At 46.8% G+C, this 26,457-nt stretch overlaps 1 protein-coding gene across 13 annotated transcripts in view; it reads left to right on the forward strand.

Moving 5' to 3' along the window:
• Positions 1-1,075: 1,075 nt before the first annotated feature.
• Positions 1,076-26,457, forward strand: part of LOC140428209 (MAP7 domain-containing protein 2-like) — a 300,511-nt gene continuing 275,129 nt past the window's right edge. For 3 of the 13 annotated variants that reach the window (XM_072514399.1, XM_072514401.1, XM_072514409.1), the window contains exon 1: positions 1,251-1,525. In XM_072514399.1, coding sequence (XP_072370500.1) covers positions 1,489-1,525 — 37 coding nt within the window. In that variant the 5' untranslated portion in view covers positions 1,251-1,488. Of the gene's footprint in view, positions 1,185-1,249; positions 1,526-19,084; positions 19,214-19,446; positions 19,595-19,701; positions 19,943-26,457 lie in introns of those variants that run through there. The other 10 variants (XM_072514402.1, XM_072514412.1, XM_072514398.1 and 7 more) reach the window with 7 other exon arrangements.

The following is a 26,457-nucleotide window of genomic DNA, read 5'->3' on the forward strand; positions in this document are numbered from 1 at the left end:
GAGAGGTTGAATAAACTCAGTTTGTTCTCACTGGAATGACCGAGGTTGAAGGGTGACCTGATAGAGGTCTACAAAATTGAGGGGCATAGACAGAGTGGATGGTTAGAGACTTTTTCCCAGGGTAGACGGGCCAATTACTAGGGGGCATAGGTTTAAGGTGCGAGGGCCAAGGTTTAGAGGAGATGTACGAGGCAAGTTTTTACACGGAGGGTAGTGGGTGCCTGGAACTTGCTGCCGGAGGAGGTGGTGGAAGCAGGGACGATAGTGACGTTTAAGGGGCGTCTTGACAAATACATGAATAGGATGGGAATAGAGGGATAAGGACCCTGGAAGTGTAGAAGATTTTAGTTTAGACGGGCAGCATGGTCGGCGCAGACTTGGAGGGCTGAAGGGCCTGTTCCTGTGCTGCACTTTTCTTTGTTCTTTGTTTTTGTTAAACACACTTCTACATGTGTACAAAGCTATGTGCATTCCTAAACACCTCTACATGTGTACGCAGGTATGTACATGCCTAAACATAACTGCATGTACACAGGTATGTATATTCCTAAACACATCTGAGGTGGCACGGTAGTGCAGTGGTTAGCACAGTTGCTTCATAGCGCCAGGGTTCCAGGTTCGATTACGGCTTGGATCACTGTCTGTGCAGAGTCTGCACGTTCTCCCCTTGTCTGCGCGTGCTCTAGTTTCCTCACACAAGTCCCGAAAGATGTGCTGTTGGGTAATTTGGACATTCTGAATTCTCCTTCTGTGTACCCGAACAGGCACTGGAATGTGACGACTCAGGGCTTTTCACAGTAATTTCATTGCAGTGTTAATGTATACCTACTTGTAACAAAAGATTATTATTATAGATTACAAATATACACAAGTATGTACATTCCTAAACACACCTCTACATGTGTACACAGCTATGTACATTCCTAAACACATTTCTACATGTGTACACAGGTATGCACATCCCTAAACACACCTCTACATGTGTACAAGGGTATATACATTCCTAAACACACTTCTACATGTGTACACAGGTATGTACATCCCAAAACATACTTCCAAATTTATACATGGGCATGTATAGTCCTTAACATATGCCTCCATGTAACACAGTATTTACATTCCTCAACATACATCAACATGATGTGGCGATGCCGGCGTTGGACTGGGGTCAACATGTGACACAGGTATGTAGTTGCCTGGACAGCACTCTTTACATACACACACAGTGGGGGAGGCATAGTACATTGTTAAATCCTCGACATACTGAAGAGTATCTCAGTGCTGCAGTCCGGAGGTGTACACAGTGGGAGAGAGGAGACGGGCTGCTCAGGTAGCTGACCCGGCTCTGAGTCCGTGTGCTGGGCTTTGTACGTGTGTCCCCGGCTCTGTCTGTCTCTGTGTCCCGGGCTCTGCCTCGGTCTCCCCCGGGGCTGGGGGCTGCCGCACTGCGCTTTCTGCCCGGAAGACCAGTGGCCAAGGAGGGAGAAGATGGCGGAGCTCCTCGCAGCTTCCCCCCGACGAACAGGTAGGGAGAGCGGCCAGCAAAGTGCGCTAGCAGCCGGCAAAGCAGGCGTGCTTCCCCCGAGGAGCTGCAGCATCAGATCCACCCCCACCCCGGCGACAGAGAGACCAGATCAGGGACCAGCACTGGAATAATGATAGGGACTGATTATAGAGAGGACAATACATTGAAGAGCAGGAGAAGTGGCATTAATTTTGTGGCAGTGATTTAAGGTCAATAATACAATTGTTAATGGGACTGGATTAAATCATTTAGATTTGGCAGAAAGGGTAATTAAATCCAGAGTACCTTTCTCTGCAACCGTAGACAGGAATAAGTTTGTGTATTTTAATTGTGCCCTCACTTCAAATAAAGCAGGTGTTCATTTTTGGCTCTTCCTTCCTTCCCCTCATTGTATTTTTTTTTGCATTTGGTGCATGTGGTTGTTTAAAATGGGGACAATCTCTGAAGGGGTTTACTTGTTATTGTAGCCCCAAGGGTAACCTGTCCTTGACCTGTGGCAGCTGCAGGCTTGCTGATACAAAGATGCTTTGTCAGAAATACCGTGGAACTGGCGTATCCCCCCCCCCCCCCTTCCCGGTGAGGTGGGAGGAGGTGCCTCCTCAGTTCTTGTTTGAAATAACAGCTTAACACTCCAGTCTGTTTGGAATTCATATTTTGCACTATGTATTAGCCACAAAAAGTGATGTTTCACAACTTGGGATCCTCCAAGCCTCCGAGGGCCTTCTGTAGTTAAATGGGCACACATCCAGATACAGAACCTCATTGCTGGGGGTTGTTGGCATGTTTACCAATCAGGGAGTTGAAAACAAATTACCACAGATGCTGGAATCTGAAACCCAGCCCCCTGAGAAAACACTGGACAATCTCAGCAGGTCTGACAGCAACTGTGGAGAGAAAATGGATCTATCGTTTCGAGTCTGGATGACTCTTTGTCAAATCAGGGAATACTGCTTTTGTACATGTTAAATAAACAGGGCTTTTACCACTGCGTAGTGCAGGAGCAATTTGTTGGAAGTTCCATCAAGTCTTTAGGTTAGCCCTAGCTCAGGGGTAGCCCTCCTGTCTCCTGAGTCTCAAGCTCATGAATTCATGTCCCCTTCCAGAGATGGTAGACATAACCCGTGTTGACTCTCCAGTGTACTACTGAGGGAGTACTGCACAGTTGGACGAGTCATCCCTTGGACGAGTGGTTAAACCTTCGGTGGACGTAAAAGATCATGGGCCACTTTTCAGGAAAGAGCTGAGGTTTGTCCTCTCAACTAGTGCCACCAAAGCTGGTCATTACTTCATTGTGGTTTTTCTTTGTTATCTTTTCAAGGGTTGTGGGCGTTTGCAGGCTGGGCCAACATTCATTGCCCATTCTTAATTGCCCTTGAACCGAGTGTCTCACTCGGCCATTTCAGAGGGCAGTTAAGAGTTAACCACATTTCTGGAGGTCTGGAGTTACATATAAGCCATACCGGGTAAAGACGACCGATTTCCTACCTTACAGGACATTAGTGAACCAGATGGCTTTTTACAACAATCAATGACAGTCTGATAGTCATCGTTACTGAGACTAACTTGCTCCATATTTATCAATTGAATTTAAATTCAACAGTTGTGGGATTTGAACCCATGTTCCCCTGGGCCTCTGAATTACTAGTCCAGTGACATTACCATTACACTGCTATTTATACAAGCTTACTGAGCACAGATTGGCTGGTGTATTTCTTACATTACTCAATTGAAGTACTCAAAAGTACTTCATTGTCTGTAAACCAATTTGGGACATCCTAAAGCCGTGATAAGCGCTACGGAAATGCACACTATGGATGAGATCTTCCAACTGTTCATGCCGTCGGGATCTTCCTGTCCCACTGACAGTGCACCCCTCCCACCATGGTTTCCCAGCAGCGTGGGGTGAATTCAATGGGAAATCCGATTTACCATGGCAAGACCAGGAGTTCTCGCTGTCGGCCCACGCCTGCTGCCTCCTGTTCCCGAGAAACATGCCGCATTGAGGCCAGAGAATCCCACCCGATTTCTTTCTTCCTCCCTCCATTCCTTCTGGCTTCCTGGTGCTTAGGTTGGCATGCATTTCACTCACATAGCCATATGATATATCAGAGTTGTAATGAATGCCCGAGTACTTGTTATGAAGACCAAAATATAAAATTATTCATCAAAGTGATTACAAAAGAGAGTTGAAGCTCTACCTTGTTGGAGCAGCTTAAAAACTCAATTTAGTGTAATGGATCTGTTGACTTCGAAATCAACAGTAAAACCATGAACAGTCTGCTGAAAATTTTAATAATTTTCAGAAATCTAAGATTGACGAGATGTGCATTTATTTTCATCATAATCTTTAACAAATGAGTCATTGTTCTTGTTTTGAAAAAGATGTGTTTCTCTGATGGTTCATGTGTGATAAGTTCATAGAATCATAGAATCCCTACAGTGCAGAATGAGGCCATTCGGCCCCTTGAGTTGGTCCACCGAGTCTGCACTGATAGAATCATAGACAATCACATTTTATATTAACTCAATTGTGGGATAGCTGGCTCGGTTATTTATTTATTGGCCATCTCTAGCTGCCCTTGAGAAGGTAGTGGTGAGCTGCCTTCTTGTTCTGCTACATGGACCATGACAGTCTCAGGTTTGGCACAATGGTTGGGATTGTAATAAACAATGAGGAGGATAGTTACAGAGTTAAGAATGAAATAGGCCAGTGAAATTTGAAGTGATTTTTTTGGCGGGTAAGAAAAATTAAGAAAGGCAGCAGTGTAATTTTAAAACATGTATCAGCAACAGAGAGACTTGGCGGATTTTGTCTACAGGAATCATTTGAAGGCATCAGGACTGGGTGAGAAATCTGTTCAGAAAAAAAAATAAAACATTTGGCTTTATTCATAGAGGCGTAGATTGCAAAGCAAGATGGTTTTGCTGAACCTTTAGAAATCAGTGATTAGTCCTCTAGATCAGGCATTGTCAAACTCGGTGGCGCAACCCATGGGTGGGTCACGGGCGGGTGTCGGGAGGGTCACGGTGTCATCTGTCGTGGCGCCCCTGATCGTGCAAATCTGCGCCCAACAGCCGCAGCAGCCGGCTGTTAATAACGCTGGCTGCATGCGGCCTTCAAAATGGCCGCAAACATTTCAAAAAAATGCAGCCACTCTGCGCATGCGTGCCAAATAACTATGTGCATGCGCGCCGATGATCAGGCACGCATACGCAGTGTCGTCGCTTTTTTATTTGAAACAGCCGCAGCTTTTTGTTTTACAAGTTTGGGGTGGTTTTATTCATTTTATTCATTTATTTTATTTTTACTTTTCTTTCTACAAGTTCGGGGGGTTTTTATTTGATAAAATTTTATTGGATAAAATGAAGAACTTTGGGCAGATGGAGACTCCATACTTTCCAACACCGGAAGGCTTCACCTTCATCCAACAGGTTCCATTGGAGGGGCGTGGACGAGGGCCTAAGGGACCCAAAACCATTTCCTCCATATTTGTCAGCAGAAAACAATGTAAGAGAAAATGGTGGGTCGCGCAGGTCGGCCAGCATGGGCTGCGAAGGTCGGCCGGGTTGGGTCCCGAAGGTTGGCCGGTTGGTAAAAATTGGGTCCGCGGAAAAAAAGTTTGAAGAACACTGCTCAAGATGGAGTATTGTGTTCAAGTCTGGGCATCATACTGTCGGAAAGAGGTCAAGGCCTTGGAGAGGTTGCAGAGGAGATTTTACCAAAATGATACAGGGGATGAGCATTGAAAGGCAGAGCAGACTCAATGTGCCGAATGACCTTATTCTGCTCCTATATCTTATGATCTGTGAGGGACATCGGTTAATATAGAGAGACTGGAGGATAAAGGTAAGTAAAGAGGGTGGGGACCTGGGGACATAGGTTTAAGGTGACTGGCTGAACATTCAAATGGGAAAGGAGGAGAATATATATATTTTTGAGACAAGTTGTGAACTGGAATATGCCGCTTGCACAGTTGGCAGAAGCAGACTCGAAAGGGAATATAATAAATACTTGAAAAGGAACAAAATGAGGGAACTTGTGAACGATGAGGCAATTGGATAGCCTTTTGATGATCTCCTGTATTTTTTGTGTTAATGGTTTGTTGATTACATTGTTAAAGATACACAAATGATGGGCATTGTTTGATTAAGGACTGGGATCATAAAGAGAGCCAGATGGCACATGGGGGGTAGTAGGTAAGAGCCAGACATCTGTGAGGCTTCATCCTGTGAATAAACCTACTAGGCAGTAATAAAGGTGATTTTAACTACCCAAATATTAACTGGAATACTTTTAGTGTGCAAGGTAGGGAGGGGCCAAAATCCTTAAATTGCATCCAGGAGAACTTTTTTATCCAGTACATAGAAAGCCCAACAAGGAGGGAAAAATTCTGGACCTAATATTTGGAGATGAACCCAGGCAGGTGGAAGGCCCATCAGTTGGCAAACATTTTGGAGCTAGTGATGATAATTCAGTTAGATTCAGGATAGTTATGGAAAAGGATAAGGATGAGCCGTAAATAAAAGTTCTTAACTGGGGAAAGACTAATTTTACTGAGACAAGTGGGCTGGTGGCAGCTACTAGCGGATAAAACTGTCAGATTAGTGAGAAGCCTTCATGGAGGAAACAGTGAGAGTACAGGATAAATATTGACCCTGTAAAGACAAAGGGTGGGACTAAGACCAGAGAACCCTGGATATCAAGGGACATAAAGGTGAGGATGAAGAAAAAAGAGAAGTTTATGGTAGATACGGAGGGCAAATATGATAGGAGTATACAACGGTGTCGGCGGGAACTTTAAAATGGAAATTCGGAAAGCAAAGAGAGTGCATAAAAAAGCTTTGACGGGCAGAATAAAGAAAAACCCAAAAGGTTTTTCTTAATATACAAAGAACAAGACAATAACTAGGGAAAGAGTAGGGCCAATTACGGACCATATAGGTAATCTCTGTTGCCAATTTGCACCGGAGACGCCAATAATGTTGCCCTTTTTAATATTGAGTGATATTGCTTTTCAGAGTCGCCAGGTATCAGATGATACCACCACAAGGTTCAACCGGATATGGATCAAAGACCCAACAACCAGTCAGTTAGTTCAAGTTCAATAATAGTTTATTTACACACAAGATTAACTCTCACATGCAACATCAAAGCACTACAAGCTAAATTACACCTAGCACTACAACAACCTGTACTTCACTTCAGGCACCCGGCTTTGGCAGAGGAACAAGGCCTTTGTTCGGATCTGGAGTGGCTGGGTCTGGAGAAGTAACTTCGGTTCTGCTGGGTCCATCCGCCTGGTAGCGATTGTTGATCTTGAACTTGCTTCTGGTCGTGGTGCTGCAGTTGGCTTCAGGTATAGGTCGAGCTGAAGAAGGCCGGTGTGCCAGGGCCAAAAAAGATCGAACACATGGCAATGTCTCTCTTTATCCTTTGGGGTTTCGCGCTCTTTTGGGCGGTCCTTAGCTTTGAACCCAATAATTCGGCAGGCTTTGATTACTGCCTTCGATTTGAGCTAATAAAGGGGTGGGTGCCTTGACGGCTGGGCGTGTCCTGAGCGGCCATTGACCTTGGCTGTTTGGGCTTCCTGGGTGAAGGGAGTGACGTTAATGTGTCTGGAATTGTATCTGATACCTGAGTACCAGTCCTTTGTCCTGGGAAAATGGGCTCTTAGAATACAAATCGGCTAGGAGTTTCGATACTGTCTGGTTCTCTGTTAGCAAATATACATTTAGGCTCTGAGTTTGCCTGAATCCTGTATTGGCCATATTTCCCTTGAGGCTTTGCAAGTATCCATGTTTCCTTTGTAAGTGGCCATCCCAGATGGCAACAGTCCGTCCTCTTGATCCTAAACGCGAAGCGTGGTGGATCACAATACTGATCCTTCATCTGTTCTTTGTTGCGCCGGGTACCCTTGGTCAAGGACAGGTTCTATACTACTCTGTCCCATTGGAGCATTTACCTAAGTTTTTAACACATTCATAAATTCTAAAGGGGCACTATAACATTTCATCATTCATTTAACTTCTTTACACAAGGGAAACCTCTAACCGTCCTCACCTAAACTACACTTATGCTGCTAGCTAATAACCAAAAAGAACTTATATTACAGTACAAAAATTTTAAACAATAACAGCATCACATTCCTACTTGTTACATTTACCGAAACGCGAACTTCATTTATCAGAAAAGGATTCAAAAAGAGTGTGGGATCTGTTGAAGTCCAACAAAGGGGGCTTGGAGTGTATATATCGGGGAGCGGGAGGCTCTCCTTCGCCATTTTCGAAGTCTAAGTGTCTGAACGACACTGCAGAGGATTGCAATAACTAATAGGGCTTCTACCATGTATGAGAGCGAATACCATTTTACGATGTTATCGCACCATGTGGGGGTATCAGTGTTTATTTTCGTGTGAGGTGTGCCCGGGCTAGGGGTATCGTGTGGTATGGTTGTGTTTGGGGCCAATGTAGTGTGGGTTACAAGGGTCGTCGACGCGCGCAACTGGAGTGATCCAACAATGGTCATGATGGAGGTCATCAGTTCTGCCTTCCTCTTGTCTTTTTGTTCCTTGTATCCTCGTATATTCCTGGGGGTGCAAGCATAATATCTGTTATTACCTTTGTTTAATATCTCATTTGTCTGTCTGTTTCTCCTTAATATCAATTTCCCATTAGAATTGTCACCATGTGTGACTCCCTCATTTTTTAAAAAAAACAACCATTTTGGAGACAAGACAATCGAAAAGAACATTCTGTTAAAGTGCAAGGAATTCTCGCAGCTTGTGGTTGGTGCGTTGAGTGGGAGGACAATTTATCCGTCCAGCGCCGAGGTAGTTTTTGTAATAGCAAATATTGTTTCAACCAAGCGTGTTGAACATGTAAATAGCAGTTGGGGTTAGCAAAAAAAAAGAACAGATCAGGGGAAACAAAGACCTGCCAGAGACACCAAAGAGTTTTAAAAATGTTTTCCAAATCAGTGATGGGAACATGGGGTGCGTATGAGCCGCGGCAGGGCAAGAATGGGTGGAATCCCCGGGTAGGGCGGTGATCAGTGCCGTTGCTCCACTACCTGAGCTTGGCTGACCGAATGCAGAGGGGGTCCTCAGGCAGGGCAGGGATTAGTGGCGTTACTCCACCGCCTGGGAGACCTTACACGAGCGGAAAGAGTTTGTAACATACGGACTCTGAGAATGTGCAGACGAGTAATCATGACTGCATCAAGAAATTTAGTGGACGGGCGACATTAATTAAACATTCGAGACCGGAAGAATAGTGTATCAAGAAATTCGAGAAAGGCGGGCAGGTTCCATCAGAAAATAGGACACTGTAAATCTCAATCGGTTCCTTTTTCTCATCATCTGGACACCTCAGGGTTTCATTTCAAAAAGCATCATAAAAGGGTTACCATAACGGGAGTCAGACTCTTGAGTCATCACCATCTCCCGGTTGCCAAACTTGTGTCTGGCGTTTTCGTGCCGTGGCCGTGTGGGCCGTGGTGGGATCCGAATCGTCGTTGCGTATCAATCGACAAGAGTTATTGTGGTGCCAATGGGTAATTCTTTGGTCAGAAGGGGAGGTAGCTGCAAAGGGCAAATTTCTATCGTCGGGCAGTGGCTCTGGTTGTGGCAATGAAAGGGGGTATGAGAGGCCAAACATATCGTGGTCGGGGTTCCTGGGGCTGGAATGACTGGGGCCTGGGCGGTTGTGCCATTGGTCATGAATTTCAAGTAAGTCTGGAGCGCTGTCGCTAGCGTCCGAATCAAGTTTAAGGTGGAAAGTCGTTCCTGGGGGCGGGAACAAGGTCGGGTCTGTGGACGTGCTGTCCTGGCTGGGGGAGGGTCGGCCTAGATTGTCAGTGGGCGGGGCGTAGTCGTCTGCTATTGCCAGGGAGACGTGGTGTGAGTGGCTGCCCTGGGTTCCATAAACCTTGAGTTGGTTGATATGAAACCACCCTGACTTTCCATTAGGATATGTTATTTTATATACCGAGGGGCTTACTTTATTTGAAATCGAGTAGGGTCCTGAAAATTTAGGGGAGAGGAATGAACTGGGGTTATATAGGGAAAACATCACCTGCTGACCGACTGTATACTCTACTGGGTGTACTGTTTTATCAAAGCAGGCCTTACTCTGCTTTTTTCTAGCGCCTAGTCGGACAGCTGCAGCGAGCTGGGCTGCCTTGACATTTTCCATTACCTGTTGGACTGCTTTTTCGTGGGTGAGGGCGGTGACTGTGGGGCTGACCAAATCAAGTCCTAATAAATATTCCGTTCCTTTCATGGGTCGTCCGGTCATAAGGGTGTGGGGAGTGGAACTTGATGCCGTGTTCCTAATAAACATAAGTGCAAATTGGGAGAACTGTGTCGCATGTAGTGTTGTGCTGTTGCACCATTTTCCTGATAGTCGCTTTTAGGGTTCTGTTCATACGTTGCACAATGCCGCTGGATTGTGGGTGTTAGACAATATGGAATTTTTGTTTTATCCCAAAAATCATCCAAACCTTCTGCATCACTCTTCCTGTAAAATGCGAACCTTGGTCCGATTCAGTGCAGCGGGGGAGTCCCCAGCGTGTAAATATTTGTTGTGTTAAAATCTTGGCTGTTGCCTTAGCCGTGTTTGTCCTGGAGGGAAATGCTTCCACCCATTTTGTGAAGGTGTTGATCATCACCAACACATATTTAAAACAATTTCTGCAGGGGGTGGAGGGGGCCAATATAATCTAACTGTAAATTCGTCCATGGGCCATTAACTGACCTTTCCTGGAGTATCTGTCTGGATTATTTTGAGCGCAAATTAAACAATTTTCAATATAATGTATGACGTCTGCTTTTAAATCGGGCCACCAGCACAAAGGTCTTAAGTGGGCAATGGTGGTTTCTATCCCCTGATGTCCGTGTCCGTCATGAAATTGACAAATAATCTGCTTCCTGTCCTGGGTGGGGACCACATAAATTCCATTCTTTAATACAATTCCGTCCTGTACCGTCAGTGTGTCCTTGAATTTGTCGTAGGGGGCTGGGAAGTTACCATTTAAAATTTGCTGAAGAGTGTCGTCTGCCTTTTGGGCCTGTGCTAAATGTTGGATATTCGCCTGTGAGACCTGGACTGCATGTACTGGGGCACTCTCGGGGGGTTGCCAAAAGTGACCGTGTCGTGATCCTGCCTTTGCTAGGGCGTCTGCTTTTACGTTACCGGGTGGGGACTGACTTTTATTATGCCTTTTAGTTGTTTCAAGAATGTGCTTCAGTAATGGCGCTGAGAGTAGGGGTTTACCGTCGGCGGATATGAATCCTTTACATTCCCACAGGGGCAGGAATTCCGTCAAACTGTTACAGACACGCCCCTGCTCTTCGCACTGGCGACTGAACCCCTAGCTATAGCACTGAGAGAGTCGAGGAACTGGAGGGGGTTAGTGCGGGGTGGGGAGGAGCATAGGGTGTCGCTTTATGCGGACGACCTGCTGCTGTATGTGGCGGACCCGGTGGGAGGAATGCCAGAGGTAATAAGGATCCTTAGGGAATTTGGGGACTTTTCGGGGTACAAGCTCAATATGGGGAAGAGCGAGCTGTTCATAGTTCAGCTAGGGGACCAGGAGAGGGGGATTGGCGAGCTCCCGCTAAAAAGGGCGGAGAGGAGCTTCAGATATTTGGGGGTCCAGGTGGCCAGGAGCTGGGGGGCCCTGAATAGGCTTAACTTTACAAAGCTGGTGGAGCAAATGGAGGAGGAGTTCAAGAGGTGGGACGCGTTGCCGCTGTCCTTGGCGGGTAGGATGCAGTCAATCAAAATGACGGTGCTCCCAAGGTTTTTGTTCCTGTTCCAGTGCCTCCCCGTCTTTATCCCGAAGGCTTTTTTCAGGCGGGTTAACAGGAGTATAATGGGGTTTGTGTGGGCGCGAGGGACTCCGAGGGTGAGAAGGGTGTTCCTGGAGCAGAGTAGAGATAGGGGGGGGGCTGGCGCTGCCCAACCTCTGTGGGTAGTACTGGGCCGCCAATGCGACGATGGTGTGCAAGTGGGTGATGGAGGGGGAGGAGGCTGCATGGAAGAGGCTGGAGACGGCGTCCTGTGTGGGTACGAGTCTGGGGGCGCTGGCAACGGCGCCGCTGCCGCTCCCGCCAAGGAGGTATACCACGAGCCCGATGGTGGTGGCGGCCCTCAAACTTTGGGGGCAGTGGAGGCGGCATAGGGGGGAAGTTGGAGCCTCGGCGTGGACCCCATTACGGGGGAACCAGCGGTCGCCCCAGGAAGAACAGGTCTCCACCTGTTCTTTGGGCTTCGGGGTGGCACAGGGCAGGGATACGAAAGTTGGGGGACCTGTTTGTGGACGGCATGTTCGCGAGCTTGGGTGAGCTGGAGGAGAAGTACGGGCTCCCCCCTGGGGAACACCTTCAGGTACTTACAGGTAAGGGCGTTTGCCAGACGGCAGGTGGTGGAATTCCCGTGGCTACTGCCACACACCGTACAGGACAGGGTGCTCTCGGGTGGGGGGGGGGGGGGGGGGTGGGAGTGGGGAAGATCTCGGAAACTTACCAGGTGATGCAGGAGGAGGAGGAGGCCTCGGTGGTGGAGTTGAAAGATACGTGGGAGAGGAGATTGAAGAGGGGACGTGGGCAGATGCCCTAGGGAGGGTGAATTCTTCCTCTTCGTGCGCGAGGCTCAGCCTCATACAGTTTAAGGTGCTGCACAGGGCACATATGACCGGGACAAGGATGACCCGGTTCTTTGGGGGTGAGGGCAGTTGTGTTAGGTGCTCAGGGAGCCCAGCAAATCACACCCAGATGTTCTGGGCATGCCCAGCACTGGAGGAATTTTGGAAGGGCGTAGCGAGGACGGTGTCGAGGGTGGTAGGATCCAGGGTCAGACCGGGCTGGGGGCTCGCAATATTTGGGGTGGCAGAGGAGCCGGGCGTGCAGGAGGCGAAAGGGGCCGGAATTCTGGCCTTTGCGTCCCTGGTAGCCCGGCGAAGGATTCTCCTTCAGTGGAAAGATGTGAGACCCCCAAGTGTGGAATCCTGGATCAGCGATATGGCAGGGTTCATTAAATTGGAGAGGGTGAAATTCGCCTTGAGAGGGTCGGTACAAGGGTTCTTTAGGCGGTGGCAACCGTTCTTAGACTTTCTGGTAGAACGATAGACATTGGTCAATGGCAGCAGCAGCTCGGGGGGGTTTACTTGATTTTTGTTTGTTATTTACACTGGAGGGTCTGAGGGGGTGTATACACCTGTTGTGTTAAGTCGGGGTGTTAATGTTAATTTATTATTTATGTACAGGGGGGAGGGGTTTGGGGGTTGCTTTTTTAGATTGTGTTTTGTACTTAACCCTGTTGGTGTTCTTTTTTCTTTCTCATTTTATTATTGATATTTTATGAAAACCTTTAATAAAAATTATTTTAAAAAAAAACTGTTACAGACATATAAACTGTCCGAATACACATCTGCGGGGCTCGGGAAAGAATCCGGGTGCTGCACTATGTATGCGATGGCTGCTAACTCGGCTGCCTGCGATCCTAAATGTCCTGGTAATTTTAGCGAAATCTGCTCTAATGCGCGTCCCTGCGTGTCTTCCACATATATACCGCATCCTGTAATCCTTTTTCCATTATCAACGGTGGAGGAGTCATCTGCATAAATTTTTAAAGATTTATCCGTGGGCTGGGTTCTCTGCGGTCTGGTGCCTGCTTTTGTTGGTAGCGATTTAGGAATAAAGGGTCCTGTGTTGTGCCTGGCTGCGATGATTTCACACTCGTGTGGGGTTCCTTCATACTGCAAATTATCTGCTAAAAATGTGTGTCTTTGTCCTTTTTACTGTGATGTCCCTTCCTTGTAAGAGTAGGGTCCAGCGCGTTGCTTTAATCTGGCTAACTGAAACGTCCTTTAACCTACCATCTAACAGTAGTTGCATTGGGGTGTGCTCGATTAAAATTGTTACGGGGTTGAGGCCTGTGATGTATGCGAAGTATACCCAACCTCTGTGGGTAGTACTGGGCCGCCAATGCGACGATGGTGTGCAAGTGGGTGATGGAGGGGGAGGAGGCCCCAAAAACTGCGAGCAAGTGCCGTTCGCAGGCTGAAAATCCTTGCTCCACTGGGTCCAAAACTCGTGAGGCATAGGCTACGGGTCCTAAACGATCGTGCCTTTCTTGGAGTAGTACGGCCGATAGGGTTTGGTCGGTGGTCGCTACTTCTATGGCGTATGGGGAGTGTTGGTCTGGCACCTGCAAAGCGGGTGCTGTACCTAGGGCGCGTTTTAATGTATCAATGGCATCCGTATGCTGTGGAAGCCATTCCCAAGGGGCGTTCTTTTTTAGGAGCTCGGAAAGTGAGGCTGCCTTGGTGGCGAAACCGTCTATGTGGTTCCTACAGTAACCAACCAGTCCTAAAAATGACCGGAGTGCAGTGACATTATGGGCAAGGGCAATTTAACAATCAAATCAATCTGTTTTTGCTCTGTCTCTCTTTTTCCGTGTGTGATGACTGTGCCTAAATAAAAGACCTATTCTTTTAGGATTTGGGCCTTTTTCGGGTTAACTTTACATCTAATTGAGTGTAGAAGACCTAATAGTTCGGAAAGGAGCGAAATGTGCTCTTCCTTGGTGTCAGTTTGCAGGAGCAAGTCGTCCAATGAGGCATTCGGGTCAGGAAAATTTGGATAATCCATTTGCCAATTGTCGGTGGAAAATGGAGGGGGGAGTTGTGGAAACCTTGCGGAAGGCATGTCCACGTATATTGCCGTCCTTGGAACGTGAAGGCGAATTTGTATTGACAATTCTTATCTAATAGAATGGACCAGAAGCCATTGCTAATGTCCAGTACTGTAAAATACCTTGACTAGTCTCTGCTTCAGCATTGTCTCGGGGCTCGTGGCAATGGTGGGGGCTGCTAATGGAGTTACTTTATTGAGTCCTCTGTAATCAGTGGTCAGTCTCCATGTACCGTCTGGTTTCCTTACGGGCCAAATTGGGGCATTGTTTGTTGAGGCTAAGGGCCGATTTACACCTTGGTCTACCAAACTTTGAATTACTTTTGCAATTTCTCCCTCGGCTTGCTGTGGGAAGCCGTATTTTTTTTTTGGCTTGGGATCGGGACCTATAATGGCGACTGTTCCCAGAATTTTTCCACAGTCGTGCTTGTGCTGGGCGAAGGATGCTTTGTGTTTCCTTAGGACCTCTCTAATTGTCCTACCTGTACTAATGGCTTACGGATCAAACCAATAATCGCCTACTAAGCAGATTCTGTGTTTGTAGTCTCCTACTGTGAGCGTGGCGGGGGCCCTCGCTGTTCTAGCCATTTTCCAAACACACTTATTCACGGGGTCAAAGGAAAGGTTGTGTGAACTTATGAAGTCGATCCCTAAAATGTGTTCTGCTGTTCGGAGCAAATCTACTAAAACAACGTGCTTGGCATTAACGTTTCCGATTTGGATATCTACGGGGGCTGTAATATATCCCTGCTGGATATGTCCTGTAAATCCGCTAAGAGGGATAATGTCTGTAGTAGGCCATTTGTCACGCTGAAACATTGTGGAGGAGTTTAAAGTGGTGCGGGACCCTCCTTTGTCCCAAAGGAACTCTACGGGGTGTACCCGGACTGTGCCTGTGACTACTGGTCTACCTGACTTGTCCCAGAGTGTGTCGCAGACCCAAGTTGGGGAGTCCGAACACCGTCAATCTGTGGTATTTATGGCAGAATTGTCTGGGCGGCTGCTAATACTGTGTATAGGCCTGGCATTGTTCTTATGTGGGGCGTTCGCTTGCTGATTCCGTTGCTGGTTCGGGGGGACATTGCATTCGCGGGCGTAATGTCCCTTTTGTCCACAATTGTAGCATCCCTGTGGGCTGTGGTGCTGTCTGTCATGTCTACCCTCGTTTACCCATGCGGGGTCCTGATGTGTTCTTACTAGATTCATATTTGCTTCTGTTTCTCCTGCTCTGCCTTTTTATGTAGGGATTGTTCCCAAACTCTAGAAAGTCTCTTCAGAACCCACACTTCGTTATGTGTGGCGTCTGAGGGGGTCATAATTCGCACAGGCTTTTTGACGTGGCGTGGGAGACTAAAATACAGGTCCATTTGGTTGTGTTTTCGACATTTAAGAGTGCGCGGACTAAATTTCCAAATACCACTTTGAAGTGTATCCAAAGGCGTCCTGCGTATGCAGTCGGATGCTCTCCCTTCTTTTGTCTGCAACGATTTAGACCTTCTACGGGATCTCCTCTGGTATAACCAAATGCATCTAAAATAGCTGCCTATTGTGGGCGGGGGGGGGGGGGGGGGTGTATGGAGGGTTGTTTTTCTGGACTGTGTTTTGTACTTCACCCTGTTGGGTTACTTTTTCATTTTGTTATTGATGTTTTATGAAAACCTTTAATAAAAATTATTTTTAAATATAAAAGAGAGTACCTTTAAGAAATGGGTGTTTATAAATGGGTGTGTATATAAATATCTGTAGTGAGAGTACCTTTAAGAAATGGGTGTTTATTACTGCAGTGATGTCAGAGAGTGGGTGGAGCTGGGCTGTCTGTCAGCTTTTTACTTTCGCTTTAGGCTTTTTGCTGCAGGGTGGGTTTGGTTTCATTTTAGTTTTGAAGAAGCTGCAATCACAGCAGGATGTGTGTGAATCTCTGCAAGCTTATGAATGTCCATTTACTGATTTCAACGTGGTAACTGTTCTCAGAAGTGAAGTTAAACCTGAGGTGCTTCTGTTAAAGATTTTGTTTTAAGTCTTCTGGAGTTGAAAGGAAAGCTCAAGCATTACTTAGTGTTGTATTCTTTGGGGGTCGTATTTGAATTGATGGTTGCTAAGATGTTCACTATGTTTAAAGAAAGGTTAACTTGAGTTCATAGAATAAACATTGTTTTGCTTTAAAAAATACTTTTCCATTTCTGATGTACCACACCTGTAGAGTGTGCCGTGTGCTCCCCATACCACAATCTAGTAAAAATTGTGGGTCAGGTGAACTCCATGATACACTTTGGGGTTCTCTAAACCCTGGCCCATAACACCTCCCTAACAGCACAGTGGGTGTACCTACAGCTGAAGGACTGCAGCGGTTCAAGATGGCAGGTCACCACCACCTTCTGAAGGTCAACTAGGGATGGGCAATAAATGCTGGCCTAACCAGCGACGCCCACATCCCATAAATGAATTGAATAAAGGAATTCTGAGAGACAGAGTATATCTGCACTTGGATAGATACGGATTAATCAGGGATGATCAGGATGGAATGGTTAAGGGAAGGTTGTGTTTCACGGATTTAATCAAATTTTTTGAGGAGATAACCAGGATAACTTGGTGGCACAGTGGTTAGCACTGATGCCTCACAGCGCTGGGGACCCGGGTTCAATTCCAGCTGTGGCCGACTGTGTGGAGTTTGCACTTTCTCCCGGTGTCTCCGTGGGTTTCCTCCGGGTGCTCTGGCTTCCTCCCATAGCCCAAAGATGTGCAGGTTAGGTGAATTGGACGTTCTGAATTCTCTCTCGGATTGCCCGAACAGGCGCCGGAGTGTGGTGACTAGGGGCTTTTCACAGTAACTTCATTTCAGTAATAATGTAAGCCTACAATAATAAAGATTATTGTTATTAATTTCTCATTAGCTTCCTAAATGCCAAGAAAAAGTTGACTTGTCTTGTGTATCGATGTCATTTTTGTTTACTGTCTCAGTAGATATTGTTTGAGAATGGTAAAGTTTACATACCATGTATAAAAGGGTGCTCTGATTTCCTCCCACAGTCCAAAGATATACAGGTTATGTGGATTAACCATGTTAAGTTGTCCCTTATTGTCTAAAGACATGCAGGTTAGATGGATTGGCCATGATAAAATTGCCCCTTAGGTTCTGTGGGGTTACGGAGATGGGGGGTGGGGGGGGCGTTGGGTAGGGTGCTCTTTCAGAGGGTCAGTGCAGACTCGATGGCTGAATGGCCTCCTACACTAGGGATTCTATTCTAGTGTTGATGAGGGCAATGCATTTGATGTGGTCTATGTAGACTTTACAATGCTTTTGATAGGGTCTCTCATGGCAGACTGGTCAAGAATGTAAGGGCCTACGAGATCCAAGATAAAGTGGCACATTGAGAGTGGCAAGCTGAGAGGCAGAAAGCAGAGGGCGATTTAGAGGAATATTTCTGTGACTGGAATTCTGCTTCCAGTGGAGTTCCGCAGGGCTCGGTTCTGGGGCCCTTGCTATTTGTGGTTTGCATCAATGATTTAGACTTAAATGTAGAGGGTATGATAAGGAAGTTTGTGGATGACATAATTTTAAAATAATCTTTATTGCCACAAGTAGGCTTTCATTCACACTGCAATGAGGTTACTGTGAAAAGCCCCTAGTCGCCACATTCCGCCGCCTGTTTGGGTACACAGAGGGAGAATTCAGAATGTCCAATTCACCTAACAGCACGTCTTTCAGGACTTGTGAGAGGAAGCCCGAGCATCCAGAGGAACCCCACGTAGACACGGAGAACGTGCAGACTCCGCACAGACAGTGACCCAAACCGGGAATCAAACCTGGGACCCCTGGCGCTGTGAAGCAACAGTGCTACCCACTGTGCTACTGTGCTGCCCTGACTTGAAAATTGGTTGGGTGGTAAATAGTGAGGACGATAGCCGTAGTCTGCAGGAGGATATGAATGGACTGGCCAGGTGGGCAGAGAGTGGCAAATGGACTTCATCCTGGAAAAGCATGAGGTAATGTACTGGGGAGATCTAACCAGGCAAAGGTTTATACTATGAATAGTAGGACCATGGAAAGTACTGAAGATCAGAGGGACCTTGGAGTTCATATCAACAGATTACTGAAGGTGGCAGGGTAGATGGTTAAGAAAGCATATGGGATACTTGCCTCTTATTAGTCAAGGCACAGAATACAAGAACAGGTCGGTCAGGCAGGAACTGTATAAAATGCTGGTTGGGCCACAACTATGTACAGTTCTTGTCACCACATTATCGGAAGGATGTCATTGCATTGGAGAGGTTGCAGAGGAGATTTACCAGTATACTGCCTGGGCTGGAGAGTCTGAGCGTTGAGAGATTGGACAGTCTGGGGCTGTTTTCCTTGGCGTTGCGAAAGTTGAGAGGGGACCTGATAGAGATGTATATACAATTACTAGGATAGATGGGAAGACATTTTTTCCCCTGAATAATGGGGTCAATAATCAGTGGGCATAGATTTATTTAAGGTAAGAGGTATAAGGTCAAGAGGGAGTTGAGGAGAAGCTTTTTCACCCAGAGGGTGGTGGGAGTCAGGAACTCACTGCCTGAAAGGATGGTTGAGTCACAAACTCTCAGAACATTTAAGAAGTATTTAGATATTCACTTGCACTGCCATACCTCCAGGGCTATGGGCCAAGCGCTGGAATATGGGATTAGTGTAGTCAGATCTTTGTCGACCGGCTTGTTACGATGGGCTAAATGCCCTCCTTATGTGCTGTAAACATCTATGAATCAAGGAAAAGAATTGTTGGTTGGGAGTAGAGAACTCGAGTATTGCTGAAGAAAGAGGCATGTCGTCAAAGCTTTTCATCTTGCACTCATCAGGACAATTCGCTAGAATGCTAAATTGTGAAGGGAGCATCAATTTATACTGCAGCCAGCAAAGTGACCAACCCTGCATGGGAGGCAGTGGCTGCGATCGCGTGTGTTAGCTTGCTAAGAGATCCAGTGCAGGAAGAAGATGAATGACCTTCATGTAGCCAGGGTAAGTTACTCTTCTCATGTGTCCACCTGCATCCCTTAACACATTCATCAAACGTCCATGGTGATCTCACTCTCAGCCACCTCCCGGGGCCTCACCACTTGCCATGTTGTCACCCCTCCATCCCCCACTGGCTCCGCTCCTCCTCCCATCCCTGATCCCAGTCATGCCAGGAATCTTTACTATCTGACATGGTATACGCCTTGCCTACATTCTCCCCATTTGTCTCATTGCAGGACAAACGTGAGCACAATCGATGTGAATGGGCACAGCCGGCCTGAGTGATGCTGCCGACGAAGACCCTTACCCTATTTGAAAAAAGAACCCTTGAGCTGGCTGTGGAGGACCAGGACCGCTGAGGGAAAGTGGGGGCAAGAGGCAAAAGTGAGAACACTCAACACATCTAACCATGGCGCCATCCTCATGTGAGTTCAGTTGCTGCTATCCTTTTGCCCATGTCACTCACTAATGCAATCTTGCTTCCCTTTCAGGTCAATCAGTTGACCAGCCTGGACCAATCTCTCACCCACTTGGAACCACAGATCCGAGCAGCTCCAAGGGGAAATAATCAGAGACCAGCATTGAAGAGGCATCACATCTGGCACCCACACCCTCCCCCAGCGCAGAAACACTCACCTCGATGGGAATATCTAGTAGACAGACATCTGGATCAGTCACTAGTGAGCACCTCACAGCTGATGGTCCACAGCTGGTGGAGGTAGTGCAATTAATGTAAGAAATTGGTATATATTATATTTTGTTGTAGTAATGTCATTAAAAACCCTGGTTTCAAATTCAAACATATACTATGTCTGCTAAACCTGTAATTAAGGTGTTGTAAAATGTGTAGTAATCATTCATTCCAACCACTTAGTTAGTTACAGATAAAGGACAAATAGAACATTGTTTATATTTTGAATGGTTTCCAGGAGTGTAGGTAATTTATGCGGGAGTATTGTTTAGTCCTAGCTAAGGAGGTCATGGAACTTAGTGGGATACAGACTCTATAATTAATGTGAGGAGCTAGGTCTGTCTGTAGTTTTACAGTCTGTTATAAGATTTTACTTTGGACAGCAGCATGCCATAGGATTTGAGTCTGACAAGACAGAAGTGTGGATCTGCTCTTGAAATAGTCTCTCTCTAAAAGTATCTACACAGCTAACCAAGTAACCTAATGTGTTAACTTTATTTTTAGGTGGCATTTTAATTGTATTGGTTTGCTTAACTGGAATTGATTAATAACAAGTATAGATAGTAAATTCATGTTTTCCCTTTAATGTAAGAACTGTGTAACAGATAATTGTAAGGCTATTTCTTTGATGTTAATGTTGTTAATCCTGTGTTTAAATTAAATTTGGTTTTAACATAAAAGATACCTATTGTTCAGAGTAATCATCCCTGGGGTGAAGTATCCTTTCCTCACAGTTTTACAATAGAAAAACTGTTTGCGATTGTCATCCGGTATCCTAACAGTAGGGATGGCCCAGAGAACCATAACTCAGAGGGATGCAGGAGCCCAGGATTCTGCTGAGCCCCAGACAGATGACATGCCCCTGGACTCCATTGTCCCATAGTTGCAGGAGCTACAAAGGCAGAGTTGGAAATATCAGGAAGGGATGTCCGCATCCCTCCTCAGACTACAAGGCAAATGGAGGTGGCCCATTGCCTTCTGTCTGAGGAGATGGTGCTGTCACTCAAGGCACAAGGACAACACTACGAGGGTGGCATCCGCGGTTGAGACCTTGGTGCAGGACATGCACTCCATGGTGGGGGATGTCTGCTCCATGGATGAGGGCGTGAGCTGCATGGTGCAGAATATTGTGGGAACCCGCGAATTTCAGCACCAGAGGACGGCGGGGCTTCTCGATCTCACTCCAGGTGCCCCTCCATTCCATGGAGGAACCCAGGGACCCCTCCGAGCACCCACAGGGAAGAGGATCTTTTGGTGCGCAGCCTGGGGCCTTCCACCCAGAAGACTCTAGGGATGTCCAACCCACCTGAATCCCTCCCTCCCTGTGAGCAACGCATCTCTGCCGATGTTGCCGTGCTGCCTGAAAGTAGGCCCAGATCCTCAAGGACTCGGCCCTCCAGGGGACACCCGCCAAGGCCATCTTCGGCAACAGGGTGTGGCAGTCAGCAGACCACCTCGTCCTCAGCTGTGGATCCGGGGGAGACACCGAGATGTACGGTCAGGAAGGCTGAGAAATTATAGTAACAGCGTGGGCACGGGTGAGTTTAGGTCTGAGTAGATGTGAACCACCTAAGTTAGCACCGTTTAACTTTTCAAAAGTCACATGATGTATCCTTAAAGTGCCTCCCCACCCTCATTTCATTTCAGCATGGTCAGCCAACCCCACATATAGGCTGGAAGCAGGATGTCCTCAACCTCCCCTCTGCGAGGATAGCAGCTCAATAGTTGTCCTTTCCTGCTACTGTAACCAGGCACTCCCCATCCCACCTATCCTTCAGATTCATTGGAGACCAACAGCACGATAATAATGGAGGCCCCGCAAAGGCTTGCAAGCAGCAACCCCTTGCCCACACCCCCCCCAAACCTCCAGGACTTGGCCCTCCTGTTCCGAGAATGACTGAGCTGGTTCCCCCACATCCTCTCTGGTGCCTCTCCATTGGACTCCCTGGTGGGTTGGGGACCTGCACGCTCGATAGCCAAGTTCACGTTTTTATACAGATGTTAGGGGACATGGGGTACAGGGAGATTTGGCCGTCTGGATACAGAAGTGGCTGGCCGAAAGAAGACAGCGAGTGGTAGTGGATGGAACGTATTCCGCCTGGAGGTCGGTGACCAGTGGTGTCCCGCAGGGATCTGTTCCGGGACCTCTGCTCTTTGTGGTTTTTATAATTGACTTGGATGAGGAAGTGGAAGGGTGGGTCAGTAAGTTTGCCGATGACACGAAGGTTGGGGGAGTTGTAGATAGTGTTGAGGGTTGTTGCAGATTACAACAGGACATTGACAGGATGCAGAGCTGGGCTGAGAAGTGGCAGATGGAGTTCAACCTTGATGAATGTGAAGTGATTCATTTTGGAAGGTCGAATTTGAATGCTGAATACAGGGTTAAAGGCAGGATTCTCAGAAGTGTGGAGGAACAGAGGGATCTTGGGGTCCACGTACATAGATCCCTCAAAGTTGCCACCCAGGTTGATAGGGTTGTTAAGAAGGCGTATGATGTGTTGGCTTTCATTAACAGGGGTATTGAGTTTAAGAGCCGCGAGGTTTTGCTGCAGCTTTATAAAACCCTAGTTAGACCACACTTGGAATATTATGTCCAGTTCTGGTCGCCTCATTATAGGAAGGATGTGGATGCTTTGGAGAGGGTACAGAGGAGATTTACCAGGATGCTTCCTGGACTGGAGTGCATGTCTTATGAAGAAAGTTTGAGGGAGCTAGGGCTTTTCACACTGGAGTGAAGAAAGAAGAGATGTGACTTGATAGAGGTGTACAAGGTGATGAGAGGCATGGATAGAGTGGATAGCCAGAGACTTTTCCCCAGGGCGGAAATGGCTGTCATGAGGGGACATGATTTTAAGGTGATTGGAGGAAGGTATAGGGGAGATGTCAGAGGTAGGTTCTTTACACAGAGAGTGGTGGATACATGGAATGCACTGCCAGCAGAGGTGGTGGAGTCAGAGTCATTAGGGACATTTAAGCGACTCTTAGACGGGCACATGGACAGCAGTAAATTGAAGGGGTGTAGGTTAGGTTGATCTTAGATTAGGATAATTGGTCGGCACAACATCGTGGGCTAAAGGGCCTGTACTGTGCTGTACTGTTCTATGTTCTATGTTCTCTATTGAAGTAAAAATTAAAAATTGAAGAGTATAACTAAAATTTCAAAACAAATGAAAATAAAGATCTTCTATATTGTGTATGAAGCTTTTCCATTGCGAGACACCTCTGGGAATACTTAACAATTTCTCCATGCATCCATGGTCAGAGGGGTAGCATGGTAGCACAGTGATTAGCTCTGTTGCTTCACAGCGGCAGGGTCCCATGTTCGATTCTTGGCTTGGGGTCATTGTCTGTGCGGATTCTGCACGTTCTCCCTGTGTCTGCTTGGATTTCCTCCGGGTGCTCTGGTTTCCCCCCACAAGTCTGAATTAGGTGAATTGGACATTCTGAATTCTCCTGTGTACCTGAACAGGCGCCGGAATGTGGCGACCTTCACAGTAACTTAATTGCAATGTTTTTTTTGGAAATTTTATTCAGGCATTTATAATTTTAACCATCAAGAACAAAAATTTTAACCACAAGAACAAAACAATATAACCAAGTGGGGCAGGTAAAATTCAGCCCCGAGTAAAGAGTAATCATTGGGTATGTGATCAGAATGCACATTCACGCAACATATGTAGGCGAATTTGAACTCTGTGCATTGGTAACGTAGTCAGAGGAAAACCAAAATGTTATTGGGTCATTGTGCCTGCTTCATTCCTTTTATCATTGAAAGGCATTAGATGTTTGTGGGCGGTGCAGTGGCACATGGTTAGCACTGCTGCCTCACCGCCAGGGACCAGCACCAGGGTTCAATTCCGGCCTTGGCTAACTGTGTGGAGTCTGCATGTTCTCCCCGTGTCTGTGCGCGTTCCCTCTGGGTGCTCCGGTTTCCTCCCACAGTCCAAAGATGTGCAGGTTAGGTGGTGTTACGGGGATTGGGCAGGGGAGTGGACCTTGGTAGGGTGCTCTTTCAGAGGGTCGGTGCCGATTCGATGGGCCGAATTACCACCACCTGCACCGTAGGGATTCGATTTTGTTCTTTGGTAAAATAACTCACCGACATGAAAAGGACATGACATACTCTGGTGACACCACCATCACCACCCTGGACTCCATGGAATGTTTTGTGCGTGTTTAGTTGTGACTTGGCCAGAACTTCTATCAGTTGAAAACAAAGTAAATGGAAATATGTATTTATTGCACTTTCTGGGCAGGAGGTGATTCCAGTTGACCTGTGATGAAAGGCATTAATTGATCTTTTAGTTGATCTGACAAGCCTCTCTCTGCTTGTGTGGCAGGGACCCGGCATGCTGGACAATGCTGTGAAATTCTGTGTCTGTCCATCTCATTGTGCAGGTCAAAGAGCCGCAGCCTGAGTGAGTGAGACACAGACAGAGTGAGAATTTGAAACTTGGTAATTTGGTGCAGTGAGGTAATTTGGTGAAGAGTGGGAGAAGGTGCTTTTTCTCTACTGTTTTGTTCTCTCTCTTCGGGCCTAATTTCAGGAGCCGTTCGGAGGAGGAGGAGCAGTCTCTGTGAGTATAAAAACCTAACGGTAACTTCCTGTTTTCCAGGTTTTTTTTTTCAAAAGTGACGTCAGAGGGAAGCTGTGATCTGATTGCTTGATAGCAAATCTGCCCCAAATTTAAGAAAAAACACAGCTAAACTCGTAAACTTAAATTAAACTAATTAATTAATTAGAGATGGCTGGTCAGGTGATGTGCTTGAGCTGCTTGATGTGAGAGCTGACAGATCCCATTGCGAGCTGCAGCGACCGCATCTGCAGTAAGTGTTGGCTGCTCGAAGAGCTCCGGCTCAGAGTTGATGAGCTGGAGTCTGAGCTTCAAACACTGAGGCACATCCGGGAGGGGGAGACTTACCTGGACACTGTGTTTCAGGAGGCAGTCACACCTATCAGAGTAAGGAGTTTAAATCCTGCCAGTGGCCAGGGACAGCAGGGTGTGACTGCAAGTCAGGCAGGTAAAGGGAACCAGCAGTCAGGAACTCAGGAGCCTCAGCCCTTGACCCTGTCCAACAGGTATGAGGCACTTGCCCCCTGTGTGGATGGTGAACAGGGCTGCAGGAAGGATGAGTCAGCTGACCAAGGCACCATGGTTCAGCAGGCCATTCAAGGGGAGGTAGTAAATAGGCAAGTTGTAGTTGTTGGGGATTCTATTATCAGGGGGATAGATAGTATCCTTTGTGAGCAGGATAAAGAGTCCCGCATGGTATGTTGCCTGCCCGGTGCTAGGGTGCAGGACATCTCTGACCGGCTTGAAAGGATACTGGAGAGGGAGGGGGAGGATCCAGTTGTTGTGGTCCATGTTGGTACCAACAACATAGGCAAGTCTAGGAAAGAGGACCTGTTTAGAGATTATAAAAAGCTAGGATTCAAATTAAAAACAACAGGTCCTCAAGGGTCATAATCTCCGGATTACTGCCCGAGCCACGTGCAAATTGGCATAGGGAGGCAAGAATAAGGGAAGTTCTCCCCGAAAAGAGTAAATAGGGTGGTCAATAGGACTTTAAACTAGAGATTGGGGGGGAAGGGAAAGTCAGGGAACCAAGAGGTGAAGTAATCAGTGGGAAACGTAGCTGCTTAGGAATACAAAAAAGCACGAAAAGACAGAACTCAGGAGAGGTTACGATAGTCCCCATCTCACAAAATATGACACAGTGTATGGAAAGGCTCAGTAAACCAAGGTCCACCACACTAAGAAAACAAAAAGGGACGGTCAATAGAGAATTAAAGGTGCTATATTTAAATGCGCGCAGTGTACGGAACAAGGTAGATGAGCTTGTGGCCCAGATTGTGACTGGCAGGTATGATGTGGTAGGCATCACAGAGACGTGGTTGCAGGGGGTTCAGGACTGGCATTTAAACATCCAGGGATTCACAACCTATCGAAAAGACAGAGAGGTGGGCAGAGGGGGCGGGGTTGCCTTGTTAATTAGGAATGAAATTAAATCAATAGCACTAAACAACATAGGGTCGTTTAACCACAAAGGGTTGTTAAACCACAAAGGCAAAAAAAAACCATAATGGGAGTTATGTACAGGCCTCCTAACAGTGGTCAGGACCAGGGGCACAAAATGCACCACGAAATAGAAAGTGCATATCAGAAAGGCAAGGTCACAGTGATCATGGGGGACTTCAATATGCAGGTGGACTGGGTAAATAATGCTGCCAGTGAACCCAAGGAAAGGGAATTTATTGAATGTTTACAGGAGGGCTTTTTGGAACAGCTTGTGATGGAGCCCACGAAGGAACAGGCCATTCTGGACTTAGTGTTATGTAATGAGCCAGACTTGATTAAAGATCTTAAAGTAGGGGAGCACTTAGGAGGCAGTGATCATAATATGGTAGAATTCAATCTGCAATTTGAAAGAAAGAAGGTAGAATCAGATGAAAAGGTGTTACAGTTAAATAAAGGTAACTACAGGGGCATGAGGGAGGAACTGACGAAAATCGACTGGGAGCAGAGCCTAGTGGGAAAGACAGTAGAACAGCAAT

This window comes from Scyliorhinus torazame, chromosome 8, assembly GCF_047496885.1.
Source record: "Scyliorhinus torazame isolate Kashiwa2021f chromosome 8, sScyTor2.1, whole genome shotgun sequence".
In the NCBI taxonomy this organism is placed as follows: domain Eukaryota; kingdom Metazoa; phylum Chordata; class Chondrichthyes; order Carcharhiniformes; family Scyliorhinidae; genus Scyliorhinus; species Scyliorhinus torazame.